The sequence below is a fragment of a genome, unplaced genomic scaffold (assembly GCF_019419815.1).
Source record: "Pyrus x bretschneideri cultivar Hongxiangsu unplaced genomic scaffold, Pyrus_bretschneideri_v1 Contig3, whole genome shotgun sequence".
Lineage (NCBI taxonomy): Eukaryota > Viridiplantae > Streptophyta > Magnoliopsida > Rosales > Rosaceae > Pyrus > Pyrus x bretschneideri.
In genome coordinates this window covers 4,732,125-4,756,992 of record NW_025999612.1, presented here as the reverse complement: position 1 = coordinate 4,756,992, position 24,868 = coordinate 4,732,125, and the positions used below count along the sequence as shown (strand labels likewise).

The window sequence follows — 24,868 nt, the reverse complement described above, 5'->3', positions numbered from 1 at the left end:
GAGCTTAAATGTAGCATTGGAAGTACGAATTAAGGCAGATCCAGTATGAGAAATATACAGACCTTTACCATTACCAACAAACAGCTGATCACTGCCATTGTAGGGAATTGCAGAATTAAGAGAGGATGGATCAGGTGTCACATGATGAGAGGCTCCACTATCAGTCAACCAATAGCTCGGTGGAGGAGAAGTCGCAGCCGTCATGCCAACAGGAGGTCCATGACTGGATCGTTGAGATGCAAACTGAAGGAGCTTCTCACAGTTGAGAGCTTCATGACCAAATTTGAGACATAATTGGCACTGAAGAGAGCGGCCAGAAAAGGAATTGTTGAAATTCTGACCAGAGAATGTGGATCTGGAATTAGGACCAGGACCAAGAATACTGCCAGAATTGTTGTTGTAATGACGATGGCCTCCAAAATTGCGATTCGAATTGTAGCGATTTTTGTTCTGAGATCGACCACGGCCTCTGAAATTGTTGGAACCAGAAACACCAGGTTGAGCCGTATAAGCATGAAACGGTGCTGAAGAAGAAGACGATTCTCTGGTTTTGCGTTTCAGAAGAGAAATCTCTTTACTCAGGAGTAATCCATGCAGCTCATCAGGATTGACAAAGTCAGATCTTGTTTCAATAGAATCAATAAATGATTCATACTCAATAGAGAGACCAGAAAGAATGTAGGCCACAAGATCTGAGTCAGAAATCGGTTCGCCAGCCGCGGCAAGTTTATCAGAGATTTCCTTAAGAGAGTTGAGGTAATCAGTCATTGAAGACTCTCCTTTTTGGATAGTCTGAATCTTCGAACGAAGGCTGTGAATGTGAGTACGAGATGCACCAGAAAACCGCCGTTCGAGAGATTGCCAAAGAGATCTAGAATCAGCCATGCCAACCGTCAATGGAAAGAGATCTTCAGATAATGTTGAATTAATCCAAATCATCAGGATTTGATCACGATCGCACCAAGTCTCAAAGTCGGGGTTAGAAACTTGAGATCCAGACGAATCAGGCACAAATGGAGGAGGACACACATCAGTTCCATTGACAAGCCCTAAAAGCTTGAATCGTTTCAGAACAGGAAGAAAGAGACTACGCCAAGTTATGTAGTTGTGGCGAGTGAGTTTCGTTGCAACCATGCCAGTGATATTCTGAACAGTGATCGAAGAAATAGACGGATTGGACACATTGGGCGCGACAGTAGAACCAGAAGAACCAGCCGGAGAAGAAAGATCCTCAGAATTTACACCAGTCGCCATCAGAGAAGCAAGATTGGAGAAGAAAGTTTAAGAAATTAAAAAAAAATCAGGGAGATAAGATCTGTTTGGGAGAAGAGAAAGGGTGAGAAAATTCAAGAAGATGGAAGCGGTGGATCTAGGTCGTTAGACAACGGCGAAGATACCATGTAGAAACTTATGATTCTGTGAGAGAAAAGATAAGGATAGAGAGAGAGAGAGAATTCTAGAAAGAGAAGTGTATTGATTGAATGAATTCATTACTTAGTCTGAAAGAATACAATAGGAATATAAATAGATACAATTAGCTTAACAGCTAAGTAAAGTAAAACCTTTAATTACATATAGGTTCTATTATATTCCTAACAATAAGGAATCAAACTCCCTCATCCTAATCTTAACCTATTCCGCCCCCTTCCCTTACCAACTGGGCAAACCCTAAGCCGAGTTTGATATCGGGGATTGGATTGGAGCGAATAAGACACTAGTTTTAAGGTATGTTAAATGAAGAAATTATAAAACTATGGCTAACTTGAATGCAAGAGATGAGTCACTCAACAAGTGAATTTATCCATTTCAATCCAATCCTCTCCAAAATGGAAAGATTATAAAGGAGAAGTTTCTTCATGTCTAAATCCCTTCTAAATGAAAAATCATTATCCTCTTTCCTTCAATATACCTTGAACTCGGGTTATCCGTTCCAATTCAATCTAGACACCAAACAAGCACTAATTGCAATGCCTGCCGGTGAATAATGTAGCCAGGAAACATGATGGGAAAACGCTAAAGAACATTATAATTTCATTTTCTTTCCAAAGGTTAAGCCACTATGTACTAACAAAGCGGAAAGGTCAAGTTTCCACTGTGGTGGACATACATAATTCACTGAAACGGACTAATGGAGCAAAGGGACAAAGCTCAGTTTTGAACTCGGGTTTTATGCATGACAAGTTAAACTCTGAGACTACAAGAGCAAGCTAGACCAGGAAGCTGATTCGCTACTCAGCTTAATCTACTGTAAGATTTCTTATGCATGTTTCTTGAGTGACATAGAGCAGATCACAGCAATCTTATTTTGCTAAATGTTGATATTTTTCGTTTTCAATTGCTGTTAGTTCTTTCCAACTTGACAACATACAGCTTCATCTGCAGATTCTGCACCCAATTTTCAGAACACGTTCTACAAATATGTGGGGGGATGGTTCAAATTTGTTTATCTGCATCGGCGCTACATACTTAAGTTTTAATTATACAGTTCATATTGGAGCTCTATATATGTCCTGTTTCGTCTCCAACTTACTAGATTTGGAATATTACCCCAGTCATTGAATAACATGAATTGCTGCAATACTTTCTGTGTTTTTGAGTCCTTCATCTCATGCATTTTTAAACCATGAAATTCAGATGCAGATCCTTTTCAAGCACTTTTCTCTTGTAACAGTGTAGATTTTCAACCGCACTGAGACACAACAATGGGGGATGGTTTCTGGACCTTATTGATCTGCAGTTCTGACTGTTCAACTGAAGTTGGAAATGAATGCAGCTCCGGATTTGTAGACAATCCGAATCCAGATTCATGTATCAACAATATTTTGGTCATTGCAGCTGATATTTTGCTTCTATTCATCTTGTTATGCATATTTTTATGCAAAATATCATCAAAGAAGGTTATACCACCATCTGAGTCTCAAACCTTCTCTCCAGTGTCAATAATCTCAGCGACCTTTAATGCTGGTTTGGCTTTGGCCTACTTGGGTTTTGGGATATGGACAATCTTCGAGAAAGTAAATGCAGGCCAGACTGTTTTACCTCTGCATGGATGGCTGGTATTATTTTTTCAAGGGTTCACATGGTTGCTTCTGGCTTTCACCACAAGCATAAACAAGCCACAACCGCAACATATTGTGATAACGAAATCATGTTTAATACTTTCCTTCTTCGTTGCCATTTTTCTTTGCGGTTCATCAATTTGGGAAGCTATTGTTGATGAGGAAGTGTCAGTTAAGATTGTTTTAAACATTTTTTGTTTTCCTGGATCAATTCTTTTGCTATTTAGTGCATTTCAGGGAAACAATTTTTCCGAAGGTGGTTCAGAAATCCAGAATGGCCCCTTTTACATGCCTCTGCAAGGTGCAGATATAAGAGGTGAAATCAGTTCAGATGATAATGTAACACCTTTTGCAAAAGCAGGGTTATGGAGCTCAATATCATTTTGGTGGTTGAATGCTTTAATGACGAAAGGTAAGCAAAAAATTCTCGAGTATGAAGATATTCCACAGCTGCGTCAAGATGATCAAGCAAGAACGTGGTACTACATATTTATGGAGCAATTGAACAAACAGAAGGAAAGAGACTCATCTGTTAAGCCTTCTTTCTTGTCCATAATTTTTCATTGCCAGAGGAAAGCTATTCTGACTTCGGGATTATTTGCACTGATCAAGACTCTCTCCACATCAAGCAGTCCACTCTTTCTCATGGCTTTAATTAATATTATTGAAGGCAATGCAGCTTTTAAATATGAAGGTTATGCCCTGACTTTTGGCCTCTTTGTTGTGAAAATCTTGGAGTCACTGTCGGAGAGGCAATGGTATTTTAAAACTAGACTGATCGGGCTTCAAGTGAGATCGTTGGTGTCAGCAGCAATATATCACAAGCAACTTCGACTATCAAATGCTGCCAAGATGACTTATTCTCCTGGTGAGATAGTGAGTTATGTAACGGTGGATGCTTACAGAATCGGTGAGTTTCCATACTGGTTTCATCAGATATGGACCACAAGCCTTCAGCTGTGCCTTTCATTACTTATCGTTTACTTCTCCGTGGGGCTGGCAATTGCTGCAGCTCTAGCTGTACTCATATTGAGTGCACTGGCAAGCTCGCCATTGGCGAAGTTGCAGCACGAGTATCAAACGAAGCTCATGGTAGCACAAAACAGGAGGTTGAAGGCCATAACAGAAGCACTTTCAAATATGAAAGTACTGAAATTGTATTCCTGGGAGACAAATTTTAAGACTCTGATAGAAGGTTTACGAACCGAAGAGTTAAAATTGGTATATCAAGTGTTGTCACAAAAGGGATATAATATGGCTCTATTCTGGGCATCTCCTCTTTTCGTATCGGCAGCTACTTTTTGGACATGCTACTTCCTTGGATTTACACTCTCTCCTAGTAATGTTTTCACGTTTTTAGCAACTTTACGCCTTGTTCAGGAGCCTATTAGGTTGACTGCGGATGTTTTTGTAGCATTTATTGAAGCAAAGGTTTCATTTTCTCGGATTGAGAAGTTTCTCGATGCACAAGAGTTGGAGAATAGGCATACAAGGAAAGAGAGCTGTGCCACAGATGTTGAGCAGTCCATTTTATGTAGAAGTTCTGAAATTTCATGGGACACTAACCCTTCAAAGGCTACATTAAGGAGCATAAATTTGGTGGTGAAACCAGGAGAGAAGGTAGCAATTTGTGGAGAGGTTGGCTCCGGTAAATCCACCCTTTTAGCTGCGATTCTCGGAGAAGTTCCATGCATAAATGGCATTGTACGTAATTTCCTCTTCTAAACAATTTAAGAAATTATTCTAGGCGGGAAAGTCTTACCAATAAAGCTTCTGTCTGCCTTGCTTTACAGGTTCAAGTATATGGGAAGATAGCGTATGCTGCTCAGTCTGCGTGGATCCAAACTGGAACTATACAAGAAAATATTTTGTTTGGTTCTGCCATGGATAATGTTAGATACCAAGAAACACTTAGCAAGTGTTCCTTGGTGAAGGACCTTGAGATGCTTCCATTCCGCGATCTCACTCAGATTGGAGAAAGAGGTGTCAATCTGAGTGGTGGCCAGAAGCAGTGCATTCAACTTGCGCGTGCACTGTATCAAAATGCTGATGTCTATATCTTGGATGACCCTTTCAGCGCAGTTGATGCCCATACGGCGACAAACCTATTCAATGTAAGTGATAACTTGCCCCTCAAGGTAATGACATTGTCTTTTTTTTTTTCGAAAGCTAATATGAAATTTGTCAGGAATATGTCATGGGAGCTCTGTCAGGGAAGACGGTTTTACTTGTGACACATCAAGTAGACTTACTTCCAACTTTTAATTCTATTTTGGTAAGTAAGCATTTCAGAAGGTTTACCGATATCAGTTTTCGTACTCTATCCAATGATCTGCAAGTTTTCTTAGTAGTATATTCTTTTTGTCATAGTTGATGTCTTCGGGGAAAATCTTGAGAGCAGCACCATACAAAGAGTTGCTGTCTTCTTGTGAAGAGTTCCAAGATCTTGTCCGTGCACACCATGACACTGCCGGTTGCAAGAGGCAAATGGAGAATGCTTCTAATAGACAATATAAATCATCAACGGTGGAGATTGAGGAAGTTAAAACTGAAGTACAGCATAAGGAATCTTTAGGAGATCAATTAATTAAGAAAGAAGAGACAGAGACCGGGGACACTGGTTTCAAGCCATACATTCAGTACTTGAAACAACGCAAGGGATTTTTGTATTTCTCCTCATCAATCTTTTTTCATTTGATTTTCATAGTTGGGCAATTAATTCAATCCTATTGGTTGGCTTCCAAGCTACAGGATTATAGCGTATCAAGAGTCAAACTGTTTGTTGTGTATACAATGATCATGTTCATCATGTCATTTGGTGTGCTTCTTAGATTCTTCTGTTTAGTTGAATTAGGATGTGGAGCATCAAAATCCATTTTTGAAAAACTATTCAACTCTCTTTTCCGAGCACCAATGCTGTTCTATGACTCAACACCAGTGGGAAGGATACTTAGTCGGGTAAAACTTGAGTTCTTTGAAAGAAGAAAGCTTGAAATGTTTGCTGAATACTGAATGAAACTTACATTTCTACTGTCTATTTTGTGCAGGTCTCTAACGATATGAACATCGTCGACCTTGAAGTGGCTTTCAAGTTGGGAATTTCTGTTGGTTCAACTTTGATGACATACAGCATATATATAGTTTTGGTTTTGATTACTTGGCCAATCGTGTTTCTGATAATACCGATGATTTATGTCACTCTACTACTTCAGGTATACCCTTGATATTGAATCACTTGAATGATTTCCTCAAACTTTTGCCTTTTCTGAACAACAAATCTTCTACTTGATTTTCTTTTCTGCAAACAGAAATACTACTTTGCTTCTGCAAAAGAATTAATGCGAATGAATGGCACGACTAAGTCTGCGCTTGCAAGCCACCTTGCCGAATCTATTGCTGGAGCCTTGACAATCAGAGCTTTTGGAGAGGAGGATCGGTTCTTCTCGAAAAACTTGGAATTTATTGATGCAAATGCAAGCGCTGACTTCAATAGGTTTTCAGCAAATGAGTGGTTGATTGAACGTCTTGAATTGCTGTGTGTAATTATTCTTTCAGCCTCAGCACTTGCAATCACTTTGATCGAATTTGACGCATCTTCCTCTGGTTCGTAAACAGTCCGGTGTATCACCTTTGGTGAATCTAATGGATTTTATTTGGCCATACATATGATATATTGTCTAACGTTTCGTTTCAACATTTTACAGGTTTTATTGGGATGGCACTCTCGTTTGGTCTGTCCTTAAATGTATACGTTGTAGTTTCAGTTCAATTCCAAAGCATGCTAGAGAATTCAATGATATCTGTAGAAAGGGTAGAGCAATACATGCATATTCCCAGTGAAGCTCCAGAAGTAATCGAAGAAAACCGACCTGTGCACAGTTGGCCAACTGTTGGTAAAGTGGAAATACATGATTTAAAGGTTAGTGTGCAAAGATATACTGAAGAGTGTAACCCTAAGAACAATGGTACTTAAATATGACAGAATATGATTGCAGGTACGCTATAGGCCAAATGCTCCATTAGTTCTTCGTGGGATAAACTGTATAATTGAAGGAGGATACAAAATTGGGATTGTTGGCCGGACTGGAAGTGGGAAGACTACTCTTATCAGCATTTTGTTTCGTCTGGTAGAGCCTACAGAGGGAAGGGTCATTGTCGATGACCATGACATTTGCAAAGTCGGGCTTCATGATTTAAGATCGCGTTTTGGGATCATACCACAAGATCCAACACTGTTCAGTGGATCTGTGAGATACAATCTTGACCCCTTATCAAAACATACTGATAATGAAATATGGGAGGTAAAGATTTTCTTTATAATAAATACTTGCTGATAATATTTATTCGGAACAAGGCTACAAGTACACATATTCATACTTCTTACTGTAACTCCATTTTACTGACTTAAACTTATCTTCCAATCAATGTGTGAAAGGTTTTGGAGAAATGTCAGTTACGAGAGGCCATCCAAGAAAAAGAGGAGGGCCTGGATTCATTAGGTAAGAAAACTGCATGTCTTGTTGAAGTTATTTATCGGTATCAACAAAACAACTCACGACCTGGATTGTAGTTGTACAAGATGGAACAAACTGGAGCATGGGACAGCGTCAACTATTCTGTTTGGGACGTGCTTTGTTGAAGAGGAGCCGAATACTAGTCCTCGATGAAGCCACTGCATCGATGGACAATGCAACAGACTCTATCTTGCATAAAACTATAAGAACAGGATTTGCGGATTGCACTGTAATAACAGTGGCTCATAGGATACCAACTGTGATGGACTGCACTAAAGTGCTTGCTATTAGTGATGGTAAGCATTGCATTAAGTTACAAAACTCTTATTCATGTTGATTTAGTTGTTAATTAGCAAACTTTACGTTCACAGGGAGATTAGTAGAGTATGATGAGCCAATGAAGCTGATGAAGAATGAGGGCTCATTATTTGGGCAGCTAGTCAAGGAATATTGGTCTCGCACTGCCAATGCCGCCATACACTCAGATGACTGATAAGGATAGGCATTCTTTGCGTAAAAGGTTCCGGAGAAAGTATTGCCTGGTTGCACCATTGGAATTCGACTTTAAATTCTTAATATTTCATTGAGCTATAATTTTGTAATACATCATAGCGTTTAAAATAAAATTAAAATAAAAACATTCCGAGTTCTTATAACTCCAAAGGAAGCATCCTTTTATGTATTTTTGTATGATCAAGGAGCTGAGATTGCAGAAGTATCTGCTTGCAGCATTTAAAGAAAATGTCCAAGAGCCTTTCTTTTATTTTTTTTTCATGAAAATTTTTGTTTTCAAGCCTAATGTCACTCTTAGCAATGACACAATAAAACCTAGGATTATGAGCAACAAAAACTTTATAACTCAAAGTTCAAATCATTAAACTCAAAACGAAGTATTCAAAGCTTTACTCTTTTAACATTGAGGGTTTCGAATGCTAGATATTTTCCTCGTTCGAAATGCTTACATTGTTGAGAAATTGGCCGACAATGCATAATTAGAGAAATGCAGACACAAAGGATCATTTAGGGGTGCTACTCCACTCGGCACCTTGCAAACCCAAAAAAATTGGGGATTGCAGGTTTTGAACCGAGGACCTCCTTTTACGGAAAATGTCTACTATACCATATCGATCAGACCATCGCTGCACCCCAAAAGCTTAAGCTGTTATGAAATGGGCAAACAATGCACATATAGCAGCCCATGTATGCATTTTTGTATGAATGTAAGACGCTCACATTGGATTTTCCATAGTTCAAGTGGTTAGTGATATTCAAAGTTCTAACATCGGCAAATTTTCTTTTTCAAGACAAAAATCTTTTCTTTTGAGAAAAGATAAAAAAAGTCATCTTTCAATCAATGATATACCCCATATTGGTGAGTGGGGATTCTATTGTGTTGTTGATTTCAGCTTTCTGAAAAAGCAGATTAGAATATTTCAACTTTATGAAAAAGCAGGTTAAAATGCTAGATTTTATCAAGCCACTAGCTTTGTCTTGGTGTCTGCCATATTATTACTTTGTCTTCGTGTGTATCACATTTGTCATTGCTCAAATGTCTGTTTACAACAGGGCAGAGCTTTCCGAACTGAAGAACCGGCCAAACTGGCCCGATCAGTTTTGGTTTTAGCTTCAAATTTATCAATTACGATTCCAAAATTGAACTGAACCGAACCAGAAATAAACCGACCACGATTGGTTGAACTTCTGTGTGGTTAGGCGTCAGTGTTTGAATCTTCTCCACCCAGAGGGGCGGTCTGGTTTCTGGTTCCAGCCAGTCGGTTCAATTAACCGAACCGTGCCCCACCTCTAGTTTACATTTACCAATTTTAAGTATATTTTTGGCTGTGTACTAACGTATAGATGGTGCCCACGTCTTATATACTTCGAAACATATTGAAGCAGCACTGCACTTGGTCTGATACCATGTTAAGTTCAATGACTGATACTATGTGGAATGAGGGAGACATGCACGCGGACTCTGGTGAACGAGTCCACCTACGCACTATATGAGCCCATAAACACATCACAAGTCGATATCCCTTCACTACATGGGCGTGCTTTACTTTTTCTTTCATCCGTTACTTTGGAAGGAATTGAACCCTTCCATCCTAATCTTAACACATTTCTTGAGGCTTTTGGATACTGTGAAAGTCAAAAGCCAAAGCCAAAACCCTGAAGAATTTTGTAATTTTTATTTCAAGGTTAAACGAAATGTCACGTTTCCACTGGGACAAAAGCCCCGGGATATGTATGAATTTGGTACGAAATTCATGATTGGAAGAGGAAGAACTTTTCCTGTTTAGTCACTGTATTGGAAGATATTGCGCTTGCCTTTGATAACATTAGTAGTAAACTAGTATTTCAAAGACGGGCCTTGTGTTCAACGAGGAGGAGAGATTCAAACTCAGGTTTTATGCATGACAAGCCAGAGACTTCAAGAGCAAGTCAGACCAGTAGGTTTATTTTTTCTACCGAGCTTAATCTACTGTAAGTTATTTTATGCATGTTTCTTGAGTAATATAGAACACACTTGTTTTACGAGGCCTTTCGATAACCATTTTGCTTTATTTTTCAAATGAAACTGAAAGTAGTTACTAAACAAGATTTCTGTTTTTTGTTTTCAAAAAAGTGAAAATAAAAATTTAAAAACTAAAAATGAAATGGCTATCAAACGGCCCCTAATATGGCTGATTTTGTAGCTTCATCTGCCCCCAAATTTCACAAAGTTTTTAGGATGAAAGTCCGAATTGTTTGTCTAAATATTTGTACTCTGTATGCTTTACGTTTTGCCTTCAACTTATTGATTCAAAGGCCTGAGGGATTTGTAAGAAACGTACATTGACATTGCTCGCATGGTAGAGGCTATCACACGAAGAATCATACTGAATTTGATGGAATCACTTTTTCACACGTTAGGGGTCATTAAGCAAAAGCATGATACAGAGTGAACTTGAACTAGATTTAGTATATTATCTCAGTAGTATGAACAACATGAATTGCGATAATTCGTGTTTTTGAGTTCTATATCTGATTCAAGAGCAAGTTAGAGGAGGAGACTGGTTTGCTACCGAGCCTATCTAATGTAAGTGTTTTTATGCATGTAATCTTGACTGATATAAAACACTGCAATCTTATTTGCCAAATGTTTGATATGTTTCGTTTTCAAATCCTGTTAGTTCTTTTCAACTTGATGATATACAGCTTCATCTGCAATATTCTGCACCCAGTTTTCATGAAGCATTATATCATCAAGTTGAAAAGAACTAACAGGATTTGAAAATTGGGAGCAGGATTTGTGCTCTGTGTGTCCTGTTTTGTGCAACATGAATTGCTGCAATACTTTTGTGTTTCAGAGTCCTTCACCTTATGCCCTTCAATGCATCTGAATTTTGAATGCACATCATCTTTTTCTCTTTAACATTCCTCCCTTGTAATATTGTAGGACTGCAGAATTTAAGCTCACTGAGACGCAATAATGGAAGATGGTTTCTGGACCTCATTGATCTGCAGTAGTTTCAACTGTTCAACTGAGGCTGGAAATGAATGCAGTTCTAGCTTTTCAGCCATTAACAATCCAGATTCATGTGTCAACAATATTTTGGTCATTGCAGCTGATATTTTGCTTCTGATCATCTTGTTATGTATGTTCATATGCAAAATATCGTCAAAGAAGGTTATAGCGCCATCTCAGTCTCGAGCCTTCTCTCCTGTGTCCATAATCTCGGCTGCCTTTAATGCTGCTTTGGCTTTGGCCTACTTTGGTTTTGGGATCTGGACAATCTTCGAGAAAGTAAATGCAGAACAGACTGTTTTTCCCCTCCATGGATGCCTAGTTTTGCTGTTTCAAGGGTTCACATGGTTGCTTCTGGCTTTTACCATAAGCCTAAGCAACCCACAACCCCAACATATTGTGATAGCGAAATCTTGTTCGATACTGGCCTTCTTAACTGCAGTTTTTCTTTGCAGTGCATCAATTGGAAAAGCTATTGTTGATGAGGAAGTATCAGTAAAGGTTGTTTTAAACCTGCTTTATGTCCCTGGATCAATTATTTTGCTATTTAGTGCATTTCAGGGAAGCGATTGTTCGAAAGGCAATTCAGAAATCCATGATGATGCCTTTTACACACCTTTGCAAGGTGCAGAATCTAATATCATTGGTGAAATCAGTTCAAATGACAATTTGACTCCTTTCGCAAAAGCAGGGTTATTTAGCTCAATGTCATTTTGTTGGTTAAATCCATTAATGACGAAGGGTAAGCAAAAGATTCTGGAGAATGAAGATATTCCACATCTGCGACAGGGTGATCAAGCACGAACGTGGTACTTAATATTTATGGAGCAAATGAACAAAAGGAAGGAAGGAGATCTGTCTGTTCAACCGTCTATCTTACCCATTATTTTTCATTGCCAGAGGAAAGCTATTTTGATTTCGGGATTATTCGCGTTGATCAAGACTCTCACCACGACAACTAGTCCACTGTTTCTCATAGCCTTTATTAACATTATTGAAGGCAATGTAGCTTTTAAGTATGAAGGTTATGCGCTGACACTCGGTCTCTTTGTTGCGAAAATTGTGGAGTCACTGTCGGAGAGGCAATGGTTCTTTAAAACTAGATTGATAGGGCTCCAAGTGAGATCATTGGTATCAGCAGCAATATATCAGAAGCAACTGCGACTCTCAAATTCTGCTAAGCTGACTCATTCTCCTGGTGAGATAGTGAATTATGTAACGGTGGATGCTTACAAAATTGGGGAGTTTCCATACTGGTTTCATCAGATATGGACCACAAGCCTTCAGATTTGCCTTTCATTGCTTATTGTTTACTTCTCTGCGGGGCTGGCAACTGCTGCAGCTCTAATTGTACTCATATTAACTGTGCTGGTAAGCTCGCCATTGGCGAAGTTGCAGCATGAGTATCAAACAGAGCTCATGATGGTGCAAAACAGGAGGCTGAAGGCCATTACAGAAGCACTTTCAAATATGAAGATTTTGAAGTTATACTCATGGGAGACAAATTTTAAGAATGTCATAGAAGGTTTGCGAATGGAAGAACTAAAATTGATATATAAAGTGTTGTGGCAAAAGGGATATCATATAGCTCTATTTTGGGCATCTCCACTTTTGGTAGCAGCGGTTACATTTTGGACATGCTACTACCTGGGGATTACACTCTCTCTTGGTAAGGTGTTCACATTTCTAGCAACTTTACGCCTTGTTCAGGAGCCAATTAGGTTGATTGCAAATGTTTTCGGTGCATTTATTGAAGCGAAGGTTTCATTTTCTCGGATTGTGAAGTTTCTTGATGCACCAGAGTTGGAGAATAGAACTACAAGGAAAAAGAGCTGCAGTACAGATGTTGAGCATTCTATTTTCTTGAGATCTTCTGAAATTTCATGGGATTCTAGTTGTTCTACAAACGTTACATTAAAAAGCATCAATCTGGTGGTGAAAGCGGGAGAAAAAGTAGCAATTTGTGGAGAGGTTGGCTCAGGTAAATCAACCCTTTTAGCTGCAATTCTTGGAGAAGTTCCACACATCAAGGGCATTGTAAGTAATCGATTCACTAAGACATAATGTTTCAATTATTATAGATGATAAAGCCTTAGTAGAGCTTCTGACTGCCTAAATTTTCAGGTTCGGGAAGATAGCGTATGTTTCTCAGTCTGCATGGATCCAAACAGGAACTATACAGGAAAATATTCTGTTTGGGTCTTCCATGGATCGCACTAGATACCAACAAACGCTTGAAAAGTGTTCCCTTGTAAAGGACCTTGAAATGCTTCCATTTCGTGATCTAACTCAAATAGGAGAAAGAGGTGTCAATCTAAGTGGTGGGCAGAAGCAGCGTATTCAACTTGCACGGGCACTCTATCAAAATGCTGATGTCTACCTCTTGGATGACCCTTTCAGTGCAGTTGATGCCCATACGGCGACAAGCCTTTTCAATGTAAGTCAACTTGCCCCTCAAGGTAATGACATTGTCTCTCTCCCCAGTTAAATCTAACAAGAAAATTTGTCAGGAATATGTAATGGGAGCTCTGTCAGGGAAGACGGTTTTACTTGTGACACACCAAGTAGACTTCCTTCCAGCTTTTAATTCGATTTTGGTAAGTTAACATTTCAGAAGATTTATCGATAATAGATTTCTTAGCCTATCCATTGATCTGCAAGTTTCCTTAGTGATATGCTATGTCCTCACAGTTGATGTCTTCGGGGAAAATTCTGAGAGCAGCTCCTTATGAAGAGTTGATATCTTCTTGCCAAGAGTTCCAAGACCTTGTCCATGCGCATCATGACACTTCTGGTTGCGGGAGGCGAGTGGAATACACTTCTACTGGAAAACATAAATCATCCGCAGAGGAGATTGAGAAAGTTAAAAATGAGGAACAGAAAAAAGAATCTTCCGGTGATCAATTGATTAAGCAAGAAGAGAGAGAAACAGGAGACACCGGTTTCAAGCCATACATTCAGTATTTGAAACAATGCAAGGGATTTTTGTACTTCTCCTCTTCAATCTTTTTTCATTTGATATTCATAGTTGGGCAACTAATGCAATCATATTGGCTGGCTTCCAAGCTTCAGGATTATAGCGTATCGAGAGTCAAACTCTTCACTGTTTATACAATAATCATGTGCATCATGTCATTTGGTTTGCTTCTTCGGTTCTTTGGTTTAGTTGGGTTAGGATGTGGAGCATCAAAATCCATTTTCCACACACTACTCAACTCGCTTTTCCGAGCACCAATGCTCTTTTATGACTCGACACCAGTGGGAAGGATAATTAGTCGGGTATGGTTTGAGTTTTCTGAAAGAAGGTAGCATGAAATGATCTACTGAGAGTAAACTAAAGGAGCTTACATTTCTACTGTCTATTTTATGCAGGTCTCTAATGATATGAACATCATCGACCTTGAATTAGCTTTCAAGTTGGGAATTTCTGTTGGTTCAACTTTGACTGCATACAGCATATATATAGTTATGGTTTCGATTACTTGGCCAATCGTGTTTCTGATTGTACCCACGATTTATGTCACTCTACTACTTCAGGTACTCCAGTTAAACCAACCTTATTGTTTAGTTTTTTTGAGCAACAGACTTTGAGAGTGAAGTACTTGATTTTTTTTTCCCTGAAAATAGAAATACTACCTTGCTTCTGCAAAAGAGTTGATGCGAATGAATGGCACGACTAAGTCTGCACTTGCAAGCCACCTTGCTGAATCTATTGCTGGAGCCTTGACAATCCGAGCTTTTGGAGAGGAGGATCGATTCTTCTCAAAAAACTTGGAATTTATCGATCTAAATGCTAGTGCCGACTTCAATAGCTTTTCAGCAAATGAGTGGTTGATCCAACGTCTTGAAATACTTTGTGCAATTGTTCTCTCAGCCTCGGCATTTGCCATTACTTTGATTCAGTTTGATGCTTCTTCTTCTGGTTAGTAGGACTTACCTTCCACCATTCAATTTCTCTGCATTACTGTCCGTGTGTCAAAAGTGGTGTACCAAATTATTTTATGTTCTATTTGATATATTGTCTGACATTTTACTTAAAATTTTGACAGGTTTTATTGGGATGGCACTGTCATTTGGTCTGTCATTAAATGTATTCGTCGTATTTTCGGTCCAAGTTCAATGCATGCTAGAGAACGCAATGATTTCGGTAGAAAGGGTAGAGCAATACATGAGCATTCCCAGTGAGGCTCCAGAAATAATCGAAGAAAACCGACCTGCGAACAATTGGCCAACTGTTGGTAAAGTGGAAATACATGATTTAAAGGTTAGCATAGAAAAGATATACTAACAAATGTAACCCTAGGAACAGTTGTACTTATGTATGATAGTATATAAATTTATGCAGGTAAGATATAGGCCAAATGCTCCGCTAGTTCTTCGTGGGATAAACTGCGTGATTGAAGGAGGGGACAAAATTGGGGTTGTTGGCCGGACTGGAGGCGGAAAGACAACTCTTATAAGCGTTTTGTTTCGTCTGGTAGAACCTACAGAAGGAAAGGTCATTGTGGATAACTATGACATTTGTAAAATTGGCCTTCATGATCTAAGATTACGGTTTGGGATCATACCACAAGATCCAACATTGTTTAGTGGATCTGTGAGATTCAATCTAGATCCGTTATCGAAGCATACTGATCACGAAATATGGGAGGTAAAGTTTTTGCTTGTCATTGATACTTGTTGATAATTTTTCATCAGAAAAGCCTACATGTAGAAAACTTATCTTCCGATCAATGTGTCCAAGGTTCTTGAGAAATGTCAGCTACGCAAGGCCATTGAAGAAAAAGAAGAGGGCCTGGATTCTTTAAGTAAGAAAACTCTGTCTCGTAGGAGTTAGTTTCAGTATCAATGGAACAACAACTAATAACCTGGATTGCAGTTGTACAAGATGGAACAAACTGGAGCATGGGACAGAGACAACTATTTTGTTTGGGACGCGCTTTGTTGAAGAGGAGCCGGATACTAGTCCTCGATGAAGCTACTGCGTCAATGGACAATACAACAGACTCTATTCTGCAGAAGACTATAAGAACAGAATTCGCAGACTGCACTGTGATAACCGTGGCTCATAGGATACCGACTGTGATGGACTGTACTAAAGTTCTTGCTATTAGTGACGGTAAGCAATGCATTATTCTACAATTCTCTCATTTAAGTGGTTTTAGTTGCTAATTGATCAGTGAAATTTACAATTGCAGGGAGATTAGTAGAGTATGATGAGCCATTGAAGCTGATGAAACATGAGGGCTCACTATTTGGGCAGCTTGTCAAGGAATACTGGTCTCGCGCAGCGAATTCACGCATTGTCTCAGACAATTGCTAGGGAAAGGTATTGCAGTTGCAAACATTGCAGAGGAAAGTTTAGCAACCAAGGTGAATTGGGGTGATGTTCTTGTTTATGTAGTAGAGTTATTATGTTACTGATTAAGCTATGGGGATGATCTTTTGTCTTAACTTTTCTGGAGGACCTTTTTCAGACAGATAATCCAACGAAAGCTTCCAAATAAATTTTGGAACATTATAAGTAGCAGATGAAAGAGTACGGGAAATAGTTTTCACTCGCTCTTATGTAGATTCAGTGAGGCGATTAGACTTTTCTCACATAACCGCATCCATAAACATTATTTTTAAAGAGGGAGATGGCAAATACCACCACTGCTCTATATCCGACTCGGGTATAACTTGATATAAGTCCAATTTTTTGAGCCAATAGTAGGAATAATCCAATTTATTAAAATAAGTCAAATTCCTTAAATCTTATTATTTTATTATCAATAATTATCTCTTAAATGATAAGATTTATTATAAAAATCAAATTTCTTCCTAATTATCTCTTTGATTATTTATTTATTTTGTTCTTTCTTGTTCTTTATCCCGTTTTAAACCCCATTTATAGATTTTAGTTTTTATTTTTATAATCAACCTATATCACAGGTTAATTATATTTATCTACCTATAGGACAAATTCTTTTTTATAATCAAGTAAGATTCATGTGCCTTGCTTGTAGATATATTATGTTTTTTCTACCTTTTATTTAAGTTTCATATCTTACTTATAGGTATGATATACATTCATATATTTGTTACTTGAGTTAGGGTAGAATGATTTGGAGATAGATTTTTTTTTTTTGTTATAAGATATTGATTATATTTTTTGGGGTTGAGAATTCATAATATTAGAAGATTTTAATTGATTTTTAATATTTTTAGAAAATATAAAATGAGCATTAAAAAAATAAATACATATAATTAGGTAATTAGACTCACTCCTAAAAATTATCTATGTTTTTTAATCTAAATCTAAAAGCCCCTTTAGGGAATTCCCAAAACCACCCCATATCCATATATGTCCTCCATAATCTCCCCACTAGGGTCGGGTATCCGCAAACATCCAAGCCCATGGTGCTTGTTGCCATCCTCACTTTTAATTCAGCATCTTAAATATTATGCTCGGCGTCTCATAATCTATGAGTGGCGCCTCACTGCATATCATGGTAACCTATCTCGTTGGAAATACAACATAATATAATACGGTCCTTGTCTAATCTCAATGCCCTTAATCACACTAGTTTAACCAATTTTATGTCAATTGCCTAAGTGATCGTCTAATGACTCCATTGTTGTGATATGAAACTCATTTCGCTATATCACCTAGACAATTTACATGCACTAGCCAAAGACTGTTGAGTCATTGCGACGAGCATTCTCCCTCCATTACAAGATTAGAGATTTATTTGTTGTACATTCACTTGCTTCCATGACCACTGCCCTAGACAATACACGAAATATGCATCTTCGCTATGATGCAAAATCTCAAACTCAATGATCTATCTACAACACAACAATGATGCTTCATGTCTAACTTTACATCATGGCAACGATTGAGCTCTTATTGACATCTAGAATACACATATAAGAGCTCATGCTTGATCCCGTTTAGTGAACTGAATCCTATTTGAGCACCTATGTATTTTCGTTTTAGTGTCGCTACACAATGACATGAGACAAGCCATCATAGACACAAATCATGCTCAATTAAGAATCCTATGACTAGAAACATTTGAAATATACAACTCATTTTCGAATTAACGGTGCTTTGTGAATTGAGCTTAAACGCAATACAAACAACGTTAAAGTAAAATTAATTAATTAATTAATTACAAAACGCATACGAGTACATGGGAAATTACCCTCGCAGTTAAGAATTCAAATTATCCTCCCTTTTTACCATTCCCTGCAGCAAAAAAGAGGAAGAGATTTTTTCACAGATGGGGTCATTCAGGTATTGTACTTGTAAACACATAATTTTACTCATTTATATTTTAAAGGAACTAACTAGGTTCCTTAAGATTGAGGAGGAGTGCCTCTTAAGTTACTTCGTGACGATTTAAGGAATTTCATTTCATGCTCGTAATCTGAACTCTCTATAGTATATATAACTTAGTAAATATCATTTCTGTGAAAAATTAATAAATATGAGACCATTTAGTCATCGATCTATATAAAAACAGGTGGACAGTTCTGGTAAAAAAATTGCAAACCATATATCTATTTACTACAGTTAATTAACTAAACGACCTTATTTTTTAAATGATATTTTATAGAATGATTTATAATATGAACAATTCTGATCATAAGTGTGATTTTTTTTTTAAATTAGTCACAAAGTATCTTGTAGAAGAACTCATCCTCAATATTAAGGAGCCTATATTTTGCTTTGATATCAATTTTTGTCCTCTATGTTTTGCTCTATTTTAAATCAACCGATTTCGTCCTCTATATTTTGCTTTACATATCAATTTCGTCGTTGCCGGCAAATTTTTTGTTGTGCTGGTGCAACACACTTGTGAGACCAATAAAATAAACCAATTAGATTGCACCACGTCTGTGTGTGTGTATATATATATATAAAATCAGAAATTAAAAATTTATAAAAGAAAAAAAAATAAATAAAGTTATTACATAAAGGACCAACACTATAAAAATCAATTTTGTTTCTTTAATACACGACATAATCTCATTAGTTTTCAAGTTTCCTAGGTTTAATTTGATTTGTTGTGGATAGGATGATGGAAAACCCAGCAAGCCATGAATTTCAAGTCGAGAGCACAATGAACTGTAATTGTGAAAAGGTTGGAATATCTGGTTAAAGAAATGATAGACCTGTAGATTAGATCTCACTACACAAACATTTAAAAAATTTCTAAACCCAACTTGAAGACAACAACGAAATTGATGTGAAGACAAAACGAAAAAGATGAAATTATTTAATTGGACACATAAAAAATAAAAATTATATGTTTGAACAAATGATATTATCTACACTAAGAGAGAGAGAATGAGGTTAGCCTCATAATAGGCTAGCAATACTAAGTGACAATAAAAAATATATGTGTGCAATACTTAAATAACTATTTGTAATATAAAACAAAACCCCATATTTTTAGTGACGATTTAATGGAAGACAATCATACTTGCATTTGTTGACCCTAAAAACTACTTAGTCTACATGGCGCGTAGGCCGAATAGTAGACCCGGCAGTTTCTGACACGACACGAAAATAACGGATTTCGGGTCAACACGATAACTAATCGGGTCATTATCGAGTGACCCGTTAAGAACCTATTAATAACGGGTATACACGCTGGTAACACATGGATAACCCGTTTCGACCCGTTAAGAAAAAAATTATTTTGATAATTTTAAAGTTTAATTACTAAAAGATTTATTATAAAATACAATAGCCATATTAATATATACAATATATTCTATATTAAATATATAGTTCTGTATTATTATTCTATGTAAGTTTTAAAAAAAAAAGTTTTAGTCATCATTTATTTTTATTATGATAGTTCCTTATTATCATTACTAGGATAAATTTTACTTAACATGTTGTTGTCCAAAATTAAAATAAACTAGTAAAGTATTTGTATTGGTAAGAACTAAGAAAACATACATACAAGTATGAAAAATGTGAAAGAATATATAAACACTTATGATTCATCATTATTCCTACACGAGTAGATAATGGTTATACTTACATTATCGTTTAGATTTTTAAAATCCTCCAAACCCCCATGAATAATGTTTTTTATTTGAGGGCAAAATTAATAATAATTATTGTAGAGGTGTAAAAAATGTAAAAAAAAAAATATACAATCACTCATAGTGACAAACTTTACAACTTTCATCAAAGGGTTAGCTTCGAAATCCAACACTATAATCCATAAACCTTAAATTAATATTTAACCGTAGATTGTCATTTATGCTTTATTCTTCTTACTAAATTTCATTTTTAAAATTTTCTTTTATTGAAAACATGATCATCTAGCGGATGTAAGAAGATGAACAATTCAGATCTTTGATATCACGTTTCCATATTTACGGTTAACTGAAATATGAGTCGATGTCATATAGTTTGTAGAAACTTTATAAACATCAAGCAATATTTTCACTAACCGTAAAACTCTGAATATAATATCAACGATCCAAACCGTTCATCTTCTTGCATCCTCTAATAGATCATGTTTTCAAAAAAAAAATTCTGAAAAAACAAAAAATTTGATGAGGACAATGAAGCGTAAGTATAGACAATACAAATACGAGTCTAGCTAAGAAAAAGGCTAGAGCAATCAATTTAGGTAAGCGAAAATATACTTAAAAGAAAAATACGTTTTTATGTTTTGGATGTGACAATATGGTATGTATATACTTATTTAGTATCATGTTTTTCATTTGATTATTTATTGGTTTAAAATATATTTTCCTTAACGGGTAACAGGTCGGGTCATATTAACTGTTAATATTATCAGGTCGATTTCGGGTCGGGTCATTTTATCCGTTTATTTTAATGGGTGTTACATAACACGACCCGTTAAGATATCAGATATGACACGAAAACGATATGAACACGAAAAACACGACACGAATGCCAAGTCTACCAAATAGCTAGTAAGCTAACTACGTCATTCGGTTGAATGTGGGTTGTGCCAACTTGTTGGTTGAGCTCAATCAGGGAGTGAATGAGTGTTGATGAGGCGTTGGGCGTGCTAATGACTTCTAAAACTTGCGACTGCGACCGAGGAAGGAACACGTCTCGACCTTCAGGTTATAGAGCCTCAAGACAAGGCTGCTAGTTTCTGTAAAGTTCAATATCAAATACAACATAGATACAACAATAAATACAATAGAGTGCAATGCTATGCATAATAAAAAGTACGATCAAGCCATTATTACAACATAGATAAAATTGTAGTAAATGAACCATCACCCAAAATCCAGAGGATAAAAGCTTCACTACCAAGCCTACTCGTTACCACCGGTGTTCTCCTTACTCTCGTTATGTCCTGAAAGGGTTGATAAAACAAAACGTGAGTGACAGAGGGTTTGCATGCATCAAATCAGAGACCAATCATCAATTTAACATCAAGAAAACCCCACAAATGTAACTAAGAACTTACCCATATCACATGCAATGGGGGTGAACCGTGGCTTGAATTCGCTGGAGTTCCTCCTTCTTCTATTGCTGGAAACTGGAAATAGAGATGAGGGTGCATGCAAGGGTTAACTTAAACATATAGCTCAAAAACCTCATCCAAACATCCCAGGAACAAGAGAGAGCAAATGGAAACATTACCAACACTAGTTGACTTCAAACTCGCCAACACTTAGCCAGAATTAGTCGTTGGAGCTGGGTTCCGTATGCACAAAAATTGCAGAAGTCGAAACCCTTGAGTTTCAACACAACATTAGCATCACAGGGTGCAACAAAGTAATATTAAAACCCAAAAATTCAAGGAATGAGCATAGGTCTCACCTGGGTTCGAGTTTGAGAGCTTCAAGCTCTCAGCTTATACGGTGCGGAGGTCCACACTGCATTGATCTCACATGCAAGACCACCATTGTGACCCTTGCATCCCACAGACTTCAAATATGGAGAAATAAGGTTTGATTTGTGAAGGTAAGTGGGAGAGTGAGAGTTCTTCTCTCGATGCTAGAGAAGGATAGTGAGTTTGAGAAAGAAAGAGTGTATAAAAAATAAGGGAGAAGAGAAAGACCAAGAGTGGGGTAATCCCACTTATACCACATTTAGGTGAATTACAAAATTGCCTTCCACTAATTGTGAAAATTACAATTAGGCCCTCGTGGTCTCGATTCGAATTTTGATTTCGACATTAAACTAACGTACGAAAATAAAATTATGAAATTTAAGAAAGTACGAGGATTGGACTTTCGAGTCGGCTCGATAAATTAATTAAGACACCCATTCAGGGGCAAAATAGTCATTTCACACGTCTCAGGAATAAAATACAATATTTCAAGAAATTGGTTGTAATAGTCTACCCCTGTTAAGAAAATTTCGTCTCTGAAATTTCTACCACTCTAGTAGAAGAGATAGGGATATTTAGTTCTTATACTTTCTTCAATTTCCCAAGTAGCTTTTTCGATCTTGTGATTTTGCCAAAGAACCTTCACCAAAGGTAACATATTGTTCCAAAGTGTTTTCTCTCTCCAATCTAGTATAACAACTGGTTCCTCTTCATAACTCAGGTCTTTTTGTAGCTCTACCTGTGATGATTCTAAGACATGTGATTCATCCGGTACATACACTCGAAGCATCGAAACATGGAACACATTGTGAACACGCGATAATTCCAGAGGCAAGTCCAAATGATAAGCTATGTTTCCCACTCTTTTAGTGATATAGTAAGGACCAATATATTAAGGACTAAGCTTTCCTTGCTTCTCGAACCTCACCATGCCTTTCCATGGTGACGACCTCAGGAATACACGACCCCCAACATTATATTCATGATGCCTCGTGTGACCATCCGCAATACTCTTCTACCTGTCTTGAGTCGTCTTCAAATTCTTCTTGATCACTTGTATCTTCCATGAAGCCTCATCCACCAATTCAGGACCCAAAATGGTTCTTTCACTAACTTCATTCCAACATAATAGGGACCGACAAGCCTTACCATACAAAGCCTCAAAATGTGACATACCGAGACTAGTATGAAAACTATTGTTTTAGGCAAATTCCATTAATGGTAGATGATGATCCCAACTTTCATCGAATTGCATGACATTTTCTCTCAACATGTCCTCATGTGTGGATAGTCCTCTTAGACTGCCCATCCGTCTAAGGGTGGAAAATGGTGCTATAAAGTAGATGAGTACCTATGGCTTGCTGTAAACCCTCCAAAGTTTTGAAGTGAATCAAGCATCCTGATCAGAGACAATGGTAGCTGGTTATCCATGCAGTCGAACAATCTGGTCGATAAAAAGTTGAGCCAATTTGGAAATTGAGAACGTCTCACGCACCAGAACAAAATGTGCGAATTTCGTGAGACGATCCACAATCACCCATATACCATCATGGTTAGCTCTTGTTCTTGGTAGCTTGTAGAAAAAATCCATGGTAATTTCTTCCTACTTCCAAATAGGAATAGGAAGAGGTTATGATAAACCAACGGGCTTCTGTCGTTCTGCTTTGACTTGCTGGCAAATCAAACACTTCTTCACTTATTTTGAGATATCCCTTTTTCATACCCGACCAGTAGTAAAAAGGCTTGATAGTATGATACATCTTGGTAAAACCAGGATGCATAACATAGGCTGAAATTTATGCTTCATTTAGAATTTCCTTCATCAGCTTTTCATTCCAAGGAACAAAGAGTCGGGTCTTCAAAACAAGCATACCATCTTTTCGTACTTTAAGATTTTGTCATATGTTGTTCACTACTTCTTCTATCAACTTTTGGCATAACAAGTCATTATGCTGAGCCAAGCAAACTCGATCAACAACTACAGGTCGAACCTGAAAATGCACCACCAGTGCTCCATCAACACCCAGTTCCAACTGAACGCCTAGTTTTCCTCAACTCCAAGAAATTAGGAGTATAGGTTTCCACCAGAGAGGATATCTAACCACAAGACTTCCAACTAAATGCATCATCAACTACATTTATACATGAAAAAGTTCAATGATACTATGGATGTCACTTTCCATGAAAAAGTTTAGTATTTTGTTAAACCATTTCCCAACTCTTAATTTTAGAATGAGATAGCTAAGGAGTAGTCGAGAAGATGATATGGAAGATGGATTATAACTCGAAATGGACTTGACCAGGCAGTTCCCTGCTCAAGATCGGTCAAGTGATACCACTGATATGCAACCTTTGTTTGATGTTGACCGATCTCCCATGTTTGATGCTTTAGTTTCAGAGACAATACCCAATACCAATCTATCGTTATCGCCCATTTTTGATGATATGGCTAATGTGGTTGATTCCTCCAGTGATCACTTGCCTACAATTAATGATTCCTCTAATAATTCGAGACAAGATGAAGACACTTATGATGTAAATCCTAATGTTTTACTTTCATCAACCTACCAGTTACCTCTACAAACTACACATGGAAAACCAAAAGTGCAATATAAGCTTGATGTGCATGCCAAAATGAAGTATCCTATTAACAATTATGTGTTTGTCCATCAAATAAATAGTCAAAGGCTGTAACAAATCAAATAATGGCCTCGTGCCTTCTATTCTTAGATGATAACCTGGATTGGCCCTTATTACAGTTTGATGTGAAAAGCTCTTCCTTGATGGTGATCTCAAGGATGAGGTGTATATAGATCTTTCACCAGGCACTGAGATGACTCATGAGAAAGGTGTTGTGTGCAGATTGTAGAAAGCTTTGTATGGCTTAAAACAGTCTCCTAGAGTGTGATTTGGGAGGTTTACTAGTTCTATGAAAAAGTTTGGGTTTACCAGAGT

General features: G+C 37.4%; 3 protein-coding genes across 3 annotated transcripts in view; all 3 read left to right on the top strand.

Annotated features, from left to right (window-relative positions):
* Positions 1-16,062, top strand: part of LOC103943732 (translation initiation factor IF-2) — a 72,554-nt gene extending 56,492 nt beyond the window's left edge. The window contains exon 9 of the mRNA XM_048589107.1: positions 15,940-16,062. Coding sequence (XP_048445064.1) covers positions 15,940-15,945 — 6 coding nt within the window. The 3' untranslated portion in view covers positions 15,946-16,062. The remainder of the gene's footprint in view (positions 1-15,939) is intronic.
* Positions 1,687-8,254, top strand: LOC125479595 (ABC transporter C family member 10-like). Its single transcript, XM_048589105.1, has 11 exons — positions 1,687-4,763; positions 4,853-5,173; positions 5,248-5,334; positions 5,430-6,017; positions 6,107-6,271; positions 6,368-6,662; positions 6,764-6,978; positions 7,055-7,360; positions 7,495-7,558; positions 7,630-7,869; positions 7,945-8,254. Exons 1-11 carry the CDS (start codon positions 2,703-2,705, stop codon positions 8,064-8,066), a joined length of 4,464 nt encoding a protein of 1,487 aa, XP_048445062.1. The 5' UTR covers positions 1,687-2,702; the 3' UTR covers positions 8,067-8,254.
* On the top strand, positions 9,477-16,725 carry LOC103927288 (ABC transporter C family member 10). The gene is given in 12 exon segments (XM_048589108.1): positions 9,477-10,057; positions 11,013-13,122; positions 13,181-13,518; positions 13,592-13,678; positions 13,773-14,360; positions 14,454-14,618; positions 14,709-15,003; positions 15,131-15,345; positions 15,427-15,732; positions 15,826-15,889; positions 15,961-16,200; positions 16,280-16,725. Coding segments are annotated over 11 exon segments (4,500 nt in total). The 5' UTR covers positions 9,477-10,057; positions 11,013-11,045; the 3' UTR covers positions 16,405-16,725.
* Positions 16,726-24,868: the final 8,143 nt, after the last annotated feature.

Coding starts and splice junctions, on each gene's coding strand:
- LOC125479595 (XM_048589105.1), top strand. CDS start 2,703: ATGGGGGATGGTTTCTGGACCTTATTGATCTGCAGTTCTGACTGTTCA. Junction 4,764..4,852: donor TTCCATGCATAAATGGCATT/GTACGTAATTTC, acceptor CTTGCTTTACAG/GTTCAAGTATATGGGAAGAT. Junction 6,979..7,054: donor TGGAAATACATGATTTAAAG/GTTAGTGTGCAA, acceptor ATATGATTGCAG/GTACGCTATAGGCCAAATGC.